General features: G+C 51.7%; 1 protein-coding gene across 1 annotated transcript; it reads right to left on the bottom strand.

Annotated features, from left to right (window-relative positions):
• Positions 1 to 22: 22 nt before the first annotated feature.
• Positions 23 to 11,420, bottom strand: PAQR7 (progestin and adipoQ receptor family member 7). Its single transcript, XM_081308566.1, has 2 exons — positions 11,080 to 11,420; positions 23 to 2,032 (listed from the first exon to the last, which is right to left on the bottom strand). The coding sequence occupies exon 2, from the start codon at positions 2,008 to 2,010 to the stop codon at positions 973 to 975; it is 1,038 nt and encodes a 345-aa protein (XP_081164692.1). The 5' UTR covers positions 2,011 to 2,032; positions 11,080 to 11,420; the 3' UTR covers positions 23 to 972.
• Between the last annotated feature and the right edge of the window lie 722 nt (positions 11,421 to 12,142).

Here is a 12,142-nt window from a genome sequence, read left to right as displayed (position 1 = left end):
AAACAAAAAGCAAAGCTGCAGCTGTTATCACAGTCACTTTATTTATATCCAGGACATAGCAAAAGTCCAAAGCAGCCCTGGCTCCAGACCCACTGAGCTCCTCCTGTAGATCTGGACCTTTGCTCAGGTTTCCCCCTCTGCCTGGAATGCCCTATTCTGTCTGCTAACTCCTATTCGCTCTTCCCAGCCAAGACCCTGGGTACCCTGGGGAACACTTATTCTCTTCTCCCTTCTTCCTTGACAGTTCATTCTGGTATTAAATCCTCTGTGATCCTGCATTGACCACAGGGCTTGGTGGGTGGCCTGCCTCCGAGAAGAGGCCAAGGACACACTGGATAGATTACTGAATCATAAGAGATCTGGGAACTGCTGTGTGGGACACAGGCCAGAGCTAGGAGGCTTGGGGCTCATTGTCTGGGGCAGTGACTTGGATCTCCTTGAGCCTGGCACAGTCTTCTACCTTTTGGGGCTCCCCGGAGCTCTGATCCAGGCTAGGGCTCAAGGGACAGTAAGGTCCTGCACATGTTTGAGCCCGTCCCTTTCCTCTCTACTGATAAAAAGTGGGTAGAGGTGGGTTACTGAAGCCTCCCCTGCCTCTCAACTCAAATGTAACTCTGGTCTAAGTTTTACCATCCACCCAGACAATCCACAAGCCCCAATCCAGGGTCTCAACCCCAGCAGAGTCCCACCTTCACCCCTAGTGGGAGGCAGTGGAGAGAAAGCCAGGGTGGCCCACACCTTCATCTTTTGCCCTGTCCCAGGCAGGGAACTGGGCAGATCCAGAATTGACCCAGCAGCAACTGGCCAATCCCCAAGTCTAAAGGTTGGCCAGTGCCATCCTTGACAGTGGGGTGTGTGCAGGGAGTCACCGCGGGCCAGACACAAACAACTTTACCAGGCCTTGTTCCTATCTGGGGCCAAGCCCAAACCCCTGTCCCCCACCATACCCCTCCCTACCGGCTGCCCCTCCCTTCACTTGGTCTTCTCGTTGAGTTTTCGCCGTACCAGCTGGCTGAGAAGAAACGCAGTGAGGACACTGCTGCCCACAGTGAGCAAGAAGAGGGCGGAGAAGTTGTGGGGACAGCGTGTGTGTAGAGGCTCATAGATGGGTCGACGGGCCTCGTAGTCCAGCGTCACTGCCTCCAGCTGAGCCAGGGTGCACAACACCAAGAAGACATGGAAAACCTGGTGGCCCTGCCCAAAGACATGGCAGCTGCCTGGGAACCAGCGCTCGGGCACGAAGGTAGAAAAGAAAGAGGCAGCCAGCAGAAAAAACACCACCTGGCACTTGTGGTAGAGAAGAGCTGGGTCGTCTGTGTCAGAGTGAGGGGACACCAAGATTCGGTGCACCACCGGGCTGATGTCCAACGCATAGGCCAGGGCCGAGGGCACCTCCTGGCAAGTGCGGCCCAGCAGGCCTGGCTTCTGGATGTACTTGTTGTAGCAGGAGCCCATGCAGGAGAGCCAGGCCAGAAAGGCAGCCACAGGCAGGAAGATGGCCTGCACCTTGGCATGCCAGGCGGGCTCAATGGCATAGTAGAAGTGCGCCAGGGCACTGCCAAACTGGTACACGGCCACACCCACATAGTCCAAGAAGAAGAAGCTGTAATGCCAGAACTCAGACTTGGCCTGCAGGAGGTGGGCCAGGGCGCTGAAGGACAGGTAGGTGAAGGAGGCCAGGACGATGATGAAGAGTGGCAGGGCGTGCGGGTCTCCCAGCAAGTCCACGGTCCCCACAAAGATGGCCAGCCGCAGGAGCAGCGCCAGGGCCGCCAGCAGGTGGGTCCACACGTTCACGGCCTCATTGTGCTGCTGGAACAGCGTGCGGAAGTAAAAGCGCCAGGTCTGGTGCAGGGGCCGGTAGCCAGCGTAGATGTAGGGCTTCCAGAAGAGGGGCGGCACCTCCGCTCGGTCTACCGTGAAGACCGGCTCCGGCTGCAGAGGCTCCTGGCCGATGTGCCACAGGCTGGACAGGAGGTGGCTGAACTTCTGGGCTACCGCCATGGCCATGGCTGGGGGCCTGGACAGGGAGCTGCGAGAGAGGCCAGAGCAGAGTCAAGGGCCTGGTGTGCAGCTCGCCCCGCCAGCAGCAGCCCCACTCTGACGCCCAGGTTCTCCTCCCTCTTCCCACAGCCCTGTTCCTGTGCTGGGTTTGAGGAGGGAGCCATCCTGAGGAGAGTCAGATCCGACCTCCAGATGCCAGAGAACTGCTTTGTTCCCCCAGAGCCTGAAACAGCCTCTGACGCACACACGGTCAATGTCAGCCCCACAGCAGCCCAGGTGTCTGCCCTCCTCCAGTCCAGACCCACCACGCAGAACACTCCAGAAGGGGCAGGCGCTCTCAGCCCAAGTTTGTGCCCCCATCAGTGTTCACCTGGTGGGACAGTGACCCGTTAACAGACCTGTTGCCTCTAAAGCCCTTCAGAGTTGCCAGGGGCTCCCGCTAATCTTCCATTTCCCTATCTGACCGGTGCCTTCTTCCTTCTCAGCCTTGCTGCTCAACCACAGCGCACTTCAGTCCCAGGCACAGCCTCTCCTAGGGCTGCTGCTTCACAGGCCTACAGCTTTGCACAGGCCATTCCCGAGACATTTTCCCATCTAGCCTACTTGGCAAACTCCTATTCATCCCTCAAAACCTATTTATTCTGTCCTTCAGACTATCCTGCGGCTGTTACGACACTTCTCACAGACACTGAAATTGTTGCCCAGCGCTCAATGAAGGCAGACAGTTTGTTTGATTATTTTGGGCACCCCTGGCATTTCGCAAGAGATTGATACTCAGTATTTGCTGAATAAAAGGACAACATGGTAGCATTCTGATAACACTTCATGCCCTTCAAGGTCCAACTCCAAAAGCTACTTTTTATCCTGAAAGTCCCCAGCGAACAACCAATCCTATAAAAACAGCCCTTCCCCTCAGCCCCACCTCCACTCTCCAGTTGCTCCTCTGCCAGTTTTCCCACTGTGCACATTTCTGATTCCAAATAAATCAAACTAACCCTTCATCCTGGCACTCCAGGCCCTATGAACTGCTCCAACCCTCACTTCCCACCTAACCCCAATGTCACACTGACTACCTTTCCCTGAGTTGAAATCCTCTAAGGCCAGTACAAGTTACCCCTCTGGGGCCTCCTTAATGCCCTCCCTGCTTTCCCTCTGACCCACAAGAGGTGACACAATCGATTCATTCATTCGCCTATCAGATCCTGAGCCTGCTGTGCCTCAGATGGGTGATGGACCCTGGACAGGGCACAGTGGAAAAGGATCCAACCCCTGCTCTTGGGAATCCCATGACCTGGGAGAGGCTACAGAAAGGAAAATAGCAAAAGCAAATGCTTACACAGCACCAGCCAGGAGCCAGACAGCATTCAGTAATGATTGACCCTGTGGGGGAGACGCTGTCTTTATTCCCATGTTCCAGAACAGGAAATCCAGGCACAGGTATGAAGTACCTTGCCCACCCAGTCAGCCAGGAAGTGCAGAGGCACATGTCAAAGTCAGTCTGGACCCTTAACCACCATGCCAACCTGGCCTTTGCAAGATGAGGTGGCAAGTGCCATTAGTCACTTCACAACTGTACTGTTTTGCCTGGTATCCCTTGCTCAATTCAGGTTTGTCAACATTTATTAACTATTTATTGAAAATCCTTGTGTCCGTCGAGAACTAAAAATAAATATTAAAAATTTAAAAAAAAAAAAAAAAAGGGGGGCTGGGGATGTGGCTCAAGCGGTAGCGCGATCTCCTGGCATGCGTGCGGCCCGGGTTCGATTCTCAGCACCACATACAAACAAAGATGTGTCCGTCGAGAACTAAAAATAAATATTAAAAATTAAAAAAAAAAAAAAATCCTGCCCAATTATTCCCCACCATGCCCTGCCACCAACTGCATCCCCTCCAACAAGCTTTTTGGACTCTTTTGGACTCATTGTTCATCAGACTTCAACTGCAACCACCTTTGCACCAGCCACTGTGCCTGCAGGGTAAAGCATTTTGTTCCCTGTCCCTAGCAGCAAGGTAATCACTTCCAAGGCCACCAGTAATTCACACAGTCCAAGGTAACGCAGGGCGCTAGCTACCCAGAGGCAGTGTACCAGCCCTGCCCTCACTTCCACTGCAGCCTGACCCCAACCCTAAGCTCTCCCCCACACATACTGGATTCTGGAGTTGGCCCTGGCACCTGGCTTTTCCTAGACCAGCAGGAGGCAGAAGTTAATAAGTCCTTCACCACCGCACAGCGCCAGCTATCGAAGCTATGTCTTCTTGGTGTTGTGCCAGCTAAGGCAGCTACCTACCGCAGTGCCAGCTATCGCACTATCCCAGAGAGCCTGGCACAGGGCACGTTGTGCTGATGGCTAATGCGTGGGTCCACTTCCACCCAGAGTATGAGAACATCCCTGCGAACTGGGAGTCCAGTGCAGGACCTTTTCCTCCCCTAAGAGACTGGGCTTTAGCTGCAACCATTTGACCTCACCTTGCACCCTTGTCCACAATCATGGCTTCCTAACTCAGGAGCTCAGGGGCCAGAAAAGGCCTCCAGAGGCATCTCATGCAGCTTCCTTGCATCACACGAGGAAACCAGAGCCTGGAGACAGGAGGGCCTTCCCAGAGTTACCATCCCAGCAAGGTTTCCACTCTGCCATGGGGAAAGGACCAGGGAATGACACTGCCCTAGTTACTGGGTCCTTATAATCTGCTATGTCCAGTCCTAAATTCCATATCCCATTCTTGGAACTTCCCCAGGCATAACAGCACATTAAAGGCTCTGAGAAGTCCCACAGCAAAGATATCTGTCTACTTAGCTTGTTGAACCTACATGTTCTCAGCTTATGTACCAAGGACTCCTTTCCCAGTAATTGCATTATAAATCAGCGCAAATGTCACGTGTTCACTATATGCTCACCTCTACAGCCCTGCTGCAATTAATTCTCCCTGTGAGATGGGTATTAATAAGCCCATTTCGCTTGCTCACAAACCCCATGTCCCCAGATGTGGTATGCCCTAAAGACAGAACCCAGAGGCACCATGTTAGGGTGACAAAGTTCCTGCTGCCCTATTTTCTTTAGGCCTCAGCCAGAGGCCCTGCCCCATCTCAACAGATCTGTTTTCAGAATTAATTCCCATCCCCTGAATCCGGGGGAAGAGGGGGAGCAGAGGAAGGAGCCAAGCCTGAGCCAGAGGAAGGGAGCAGGTGTCTGGAGGGACCAGCAGGGCATCGTGTGCGCAGTCTGCCCTCAGCAGCCAGGCCCTGCCTGGAACAGGCCCTCCAGCCCAGCCCTGCACACCCCCTCATGCCCTGCCAGGCCCTCCAATTGCATTGGGTACCTGAGATGTTTCTCTCAAACCTGGTGGCTGATGACGTCGGCTGTGGGACTGGGAAAAGTTGCCAGATGCCAAGCACTAGGGGGCACTTCCACAGGTAAGGGGCACTGGGGCGGGGCTTCCAGGGACTGAAGGTGTCTTATGTGATGTCACCAGAGGGTGGGGCTAAGGACAACTTCCCCACCTCTCCCCTCCTTTCACAGCTCCCACACTGGTGAAATCCAAGCTGCAGCGTGGGACCACCTAGCCTGGCGTCAGCTGCAGGAGGCAGCTCACCATTAACCTCTGTGTGAGATGCAGAAAAGCCGAGGGCTGAAAAGTTGTGACTTAACCCAAGGCCACACAGTAAGGGAAGGGCAAAGCTGGGTTGGAGCCAGGTGTCTAGGACCTGGTTGATGGATTCCAGGCAAACTTGGCTGGTTCCTGTCCTCTGCTCAGAGGGAATCAAAATGAAGGATACCAGAAATAAAGGAGAAAGCAAACATTCTAAAGGTTTGGGAAGGAGATAGACTTCTGATTTGGACAACCAGGTTTAGCACCTGATTCTATGGCATTCTAGCTGTGTGACCTTAGACAAGTGACTCACCTTCCCTGAACCTTAACTCTCTCATGGGAATGACAATATTATCTACCTCTTCAACATCTCTAGAAATTAGAGAAATGCAAATCAAAACTACTCTAAGATTTCATCTCACTCCATTCAGAATGGCAGCTATTAAGAATACAAACAATAAGTGTTGACGAGGATATGGGGAAAAGGGCCCTCATACAATGCCAGTGGGACTACAAATTGGTGCATCCAATATGGAAAGCAGTATGGAGATTCTTTGGAAAACTTGGAATGGAACCACCATTTGACCCAGCTATCCCATGCCTTGATCTGTACCCAAAGGATTTAAAAACAGCATACTACTGGGACACAGCCACATCAATGTTTATAGCAGCACAATTCACAATAGCTAAATTGTGGAACCAACCTAGATGCCCTTCAGTAGATGAATGGATACAGAAAATATGGTACGAATACACAATGGAATATTACTCAGCATTAAAAGAGAATAAAATCATGGCATTTGCAGGTAAGTGGATGGAGTTGGAGAGAAGTTAGCCAATCCAAAAAACCAAACGCCGAATGTTTCTCTGATTTAAGGATGCAGATTCATAATGTGGTGGGGGCGGGGGCGGGGGGCATGGGAGGATTAGACGAACTCTAGATAGGGCAAAGGGGAGGGAGGTGAAGGGAGGTAAGAAAAATGTTGAAATGAGATGGACATCATTAGCCTAAGTACATGTATGAAGACACAAATGGTGTGACTCTACTTTATGTACAACCAGAGATATGAAAAATTGTGCTCTTTATGTATAATATGAATTGTAATGCATTCTGCTGTCATATGTAACAAATTAAAATTTAAAAAAAAATTTAAGTATTATCTACTTCATAGATTGCTGCAAAGATTAAATTTACTAGAACTAAATTTTAGCATATGCTAAGTTTTAGCATAATATAGCATATGACTGCTATATTATTATTATGAATAAGAGTAATAGTATTTGAAATATCCCCCACTTAAGAAATGTGTTCTAGGTTCTCTTAAGAAAAAAAAAAAAAAGTCAGTCCTCTTTAAGCCTTCAATAGCTTGTACCACTAATCTGGGGTCAGAGAGTTCCCTGTGTCTCCTTAAGCAACTCCCTTATCCTTGAAGGTATATTTAGGGATCAGGAAAATTTGGTTGGAGTTCAGACTTGTGAAGATAGTGACCTTCTTTCTCATTAAATTGTTCTCAGCAAAGACCATTCAGAGTAACCCACTGGATCCACAGAGCCCTAAAAACTGGCATTCACTGCCAGGCCCACTCCAGGTGGCTTGGAAGTGACATCCACAGGGCAAAGGGCCTCAATTTCAGCAGTTCCAACAGTCCTAGCCCAGGGCAGGACACTCAAGGTAAAGTGCTTGAGGAGACAATTCTAGAGGCACGTGTCCTGGCCTGGCCAGGTCTTGCAGAATATCTGGAAGGCTTCCAGGCTGGATACACCTCAGGGCTCATCCCCAGAGTCCCAGTGGGAATCCTCTGTCAGTCTGAGAGACAATTCACATTGCCCTTTCCTAAGCTCAAGGTACCCTCCTCACCTCCCTCCTCAGCCAAGACTTGCCCCAGATATTTCTTCCAGGACTCCATCCCAAGGTCAAAGTTTCACATAAGAGCCCTGGAGCAAAACGGAAGGACAGGCTGTGGGGGTGCTACAGAAAACCAGCTTTAGGGCCCAGTGCACTAGCACATGCCTGTAATCCCAGGACTGGGGAGGCTGAGGCAGGAGGATCTCAAGTTCAAAGCCAGCCTCAGCAACTTAGACCCTGTCTCAAAATTTTAAAAATATTTTTAAAGTTGGGGGGCTGGGGATGTAGTTCAGCTGGGGATGTAGTTAAGGTGCCCCTGGATTAAATCCCTAGTATAAATAAATACATAAGTAAATAAATAAATCTCCTGTACAAAAACAACAAACAAAGAAAAAGAAATCAGGCTTTGGAGAAGGAGAGCTCAGAGTTAGTCCCATTCCCAGATTTCACTCAATGCTCATTACATGCCAGCCTCCGCCCTGCTGCTACCAGGATACTGTTCAGCTGGCGACCCAGAGAGCTGGAGAGGGCCACTGCCCCAAGGGTGGGCGACCACCACTCACCTCTGACAGTTTCAGGAGAAACCAGGATCCTCAGGTTTTATGTGCAGATGGGATTTCAGGCCTGGAACTTACTGGTGACTTTCCTTCTGAGCTTCTTTCCTTAGTTACAATCAGCTAACCCTTGGGCCCTTGTGAAAGCCTACTTTATAAATAACATCTCTTATCAGTATGATTTGGTTATAATTCTACTTCTTTGCCTCCTTCCTGGCATGCAAAATATTCATTGTTGCTTTTGAGCCCTGATTATTCAGCATTTTTTATTAAAGACAACTTTATCTTGCCATGGAAGGCAAAGTCTAACCTCATTAGATAAAAATAATAAGGCCATTTTTTTTTCATGTTGAAAATTTTTAGTTTTTTTATTTGTTCTTTTTAGTGATACATGACAGCAGGATGTATTCTGACATATACATACATGGAGTGTAACTTCCCATTCTTGTGGTTGTACATGATGATGTGGGGTTACACTAGTCGTATATTCAATAAATGAACACAGGAAAGTTATGTCTGATTCATTCCACCGTCTTTCCTATTCTCATCTTCCCTCCCTTCCCTTCTTTCTCCTTTGTCTAATCCAGTGGACTTCTAATTTTTCACACCACTGGGTGTTACATCTGCATATCAGAAAGAACATTTGGCCTTTGGTTTTGGGGGATTAAGGCTATGGCTTTTACACATTACACATGTAATCATTTATCAACATTTTTCATAACACTCAGCTAATATGCACAATTTTTTGTTTTAGGCAACATTTAAAAAGTAAATTTTTAAATAATAATAATAATAATAAGGCCAGGCACTTATTGGAAGGCTGAAATGGGATGATTGCTTGAGTCTGGGAGTTTGAGATCAGCCTGAGCAACACAGACAACAAAATCCCATCTCAAAAAAAAAGATAAATAGCTGGCACAGTGGCACACACCTGTAATCCCAGCATTGGGGATGCTGAGACAGGAGGATTTCAAGTTCAAGGCCAGCAACTTAGCAAGGCCCTAAGCAACTTAATGAGACCCAGTCTCAAAATGAAAAATAAAAAGGACTAGGGATGTAGCTCAATGGTTAAGCAACCCTGGGCTTAATTCCCCAGTAAATAAATAAACAAACAGAACAATAAGAAGGACAGGCCAGTGTTAATACTGGGTCCCTCAGAGGCAAACCCTCTGCAGGGATCCTAAAGAGGAGGGCACATTATGACAGAGCCTGAACTATTAGTATTTGGTCTAACATTAATAAAGTTATAAGTGCTTTGCGGTTTAGCAAGACCTTCCACACACACCTCCTCTCTCTCACAACTCTGAGCCTGAGGCTAACCTGTCATCACCGTCAAGGAGGCAGGATGGTTAAGCACCTATATTTCTTTCTTTCTTTTTTTTTTTTTAAAGTGAGAGGGGGAGAGAGAGAGAGAGAGAGAGAGAGAGAGAACTTTTAATATTTATTTTTTAGTTTTGGGCGGACACAACATCTTTGTTGTTATGTGGTGCTGAGGATCGAACCCGGGCTGCACGCATGCCAGGCGAGCACGCTACAGCTTGAGCCACATCCCCAGCCCAAGCACCTATATTTCAAAGCCAGGACTCTTGTCCTTCCTCCACCATAGTCAGCTCCCTGGTGCCTAGTAGAGGGACACAGATTGGATGTTCCCCTCTCTCGGTGTGCTCCAAATTTCTCAGCAACTGGGTCACCTCCCTCACTGCAAACCAATTCCCCAACTCAGTCCAATGTGCTTAAAGAAAAAGCCCCGCCAAGGCTTCCAAGCCTGCACAAAAACCGCTTTTGTTTGTAACATACTTTGATTTGAGCCTCCCTCTGTACTCAGAAACATGATCAGAATGAAATAAGCAAATTAGGGTGGGGGGCTGGTACTGGGGATTGAGCCCAGGGGCACTCCGTCCCGGGCCCCTTTTAAATTTTATTTTGAGACAGGGTCTCACTGAGTTGCTGAGTTGCTCAGGCAGACTTCGAACTTGCAATCTTCCTCCCTCAGTCTCCCAATTTGCTGGGATTACATGCCTGTGCCATAGCGTCTGGCTTGAAATAAGTAATTCTTGAAGAAATTCTTTCGTGGAATTCATTCATATTCACCACTGCTCTGAAGAGGGGACCCCGGGGCAGGGCGGCAGCCCAGAAAGGTTGGCCACAGCCAGCCAGCACGGAGCCTAGGAATGGCACCTGAATTGCACTGCTGACCGGCAAGAGCCCTCTGGGAGCAGGAGTGGGACCACAGAAGAGCAGCCTCTCACCAAGGGAGCCCAGGGGCATATAAGCCCAGCCCCACTGTGGGAGACCGGGTCCCTACTCAGATAGGAGCTCCAACTTGAGGTCCTACCTGTCCAGCAAGTGCAGTCAGGCTCTGAGAATCCATCAAACTCCCAGGCCTTGGCTTGAAACAGCTGCACAGGCCTCGGGGAACTCCCCCAGGGAAATCTCTGGGTTCCTCAAGCCTGCAGGTGGGAGGTCATTGCTGCGAGGAGGCGGGTGGAGCGTGTTCCTTCACCTTGGGGAAATCTTGCCCTCCGGATCCCTGGGAGGGCAGGGGCCTTGGGAGCAAGAGCATCTCCTGGGCCCCAGCACTGCTACCCCCCCCCAGTTCTGGTTCCCCACAGGGACCACCCACACACCTTTCTGCCCCATTATCACGTCGATTCCTCCTCCAGGAGGGGGGCGGGCGGTGGGAGGCCCTGCAGGGTGGGGCCGGCTCCCCGCCTAAGGTCTTCCAGGTCCTCCTCATTCCCAGGCCAGCCCCGCCCACTCCCGGGACCCTGCCACCGCTTCACGGTCCTTCTGCTGTCCCTCCCTCACTCTCCCCCCAAGAGCTCCCAGCCCAGGCCTCCCGCGTGCTCCCGGATTCGGAGACATGTCACGTGCGGGCGCGTCCTCCCCTCCCCGCCCAGGGGCTCCCCGTGCTGCCTCCCACCCTCCCGCAGGAGCGTCCGGGCTCTGCGCCTCCTTCCCGCCCCTCCCTTGGGGGCTCCTTTAGCGAGCGCCCCCACCCTGCACCCCGACCGCGCCCGCTCCCTCCCGTCGGCCCCACCGCGCAGAGCCCGGAGCCCCTCGGCCGCGCCCGCGGGCCAGCCTCACCTGCGGCGGGCAGAGCTGGGAGCCGGCGGCGCGGGCCCGCGGAGGGCGGCAGATAAAGGGGCGACGGGAGGCGGCCCCGCCCGGAGGAGGCCCGGGAGCCCAGGAGGGCGGCGCTGCGGGCACCGGGGCCGGCCGCCTCCCCCGCGCCCGCGCGGCCGGACTTGGCCTTGCGCAAGCACGTGTCGCCCCCGCAGGCGGAAGGGTCGCTCCCACCCGCCACAGCACGTCCCGGGACTTGTTGAGCTGGTGGTAGAAACGCGCAAAAGCGGATCCCGAGAGCAGAAGTCGTTGTCAACTTCCTGGGTACGGCAGAGTGGCTCCAGAGGTCCTGGGCCCGGCCAACTTGGGGAGGGCCAGGGGTAGTTGTAGCAAGAAAATGTTGGATTGTCCTCGCTGGAGCCCCTGGCCCAGCACACATCCCCTCCTAGGGTGCTGGGATCCAGCGGTGACCTTCATTTCTCTGCTGGGGGCGCTGCATCCCCTCCTCGGGCGCCTCTCTCATTCAAGGTGTCACCCAGAGCCCTCTCCTTGAGCAGCTTCCTGGATCTGCCCAGGCAGTGCTGTTGTCTGGACCTGTATAAAAACATCCACCCGGAATGAACCCCAGGGTTTAATGCCCAGCTACAAATCCAAAGGAAAACAACCCGCAGTGTCACATCTCCCACCAGGAGTCCGGGCACCTGAAGGTTGAGGAATCCCTGTACTAGTGGACTTTCAATAAATATTGGATCATAAGGCCACTGATTGCAAAGACCTGGGCCAGGCAGAACGGGGAGACACCCTCATTCACCCTGTCTGGAGGTCGAGGTCGGGGCGTGGTAGACAGGCCTTCCAGGAGACATTGCCCGGCCCTGGAGGAGCTCTGAGTCCACTCTGGGAGGACGCAGTGGTTTGCGGGTACATGGCAGCCCCAGGCTGGCACTACCCCAGCTCACCTTGTACCTTAGACAAGTCTTGCTCTCTCTGGGCCTCAGTTTTAAAATTTGTACAATTGAAACCAAAACCACCGAACTCAGGCACATTAGGATTAAATAATACAATGGACATGAAGGTTCTTTGTCCA

This window comes from Spermophilus citellus (genome assembly GCF_964194105.1).
Source record: "Spermophilus citellus genome assembly, chromosome: 9".
In the NCBI taxonomy this organism is placed as follows: domain Eukaryota; kingdom Metazoa; phylum Chordata; class Mammalia; order Rodentia; family Sciuridae; genus Spermophilus; species Spermophilus citellus.
The sequence above is the reverse complement of the archived record's forward strand: the minus strand, read 5'-3'. Positions and strand labels throughout refer to the sequence as shown.

Bases quoted from the DNA above. Each gene is read 5' to 3' on its own strand.
- PAQR7 (XM_081308566.1), bottom strand. From the start codon at position 2,010: ATGGCCATGGCGGTAGCCCAGAAGTTCAGCCACCTCCTGTCCAGCCTG.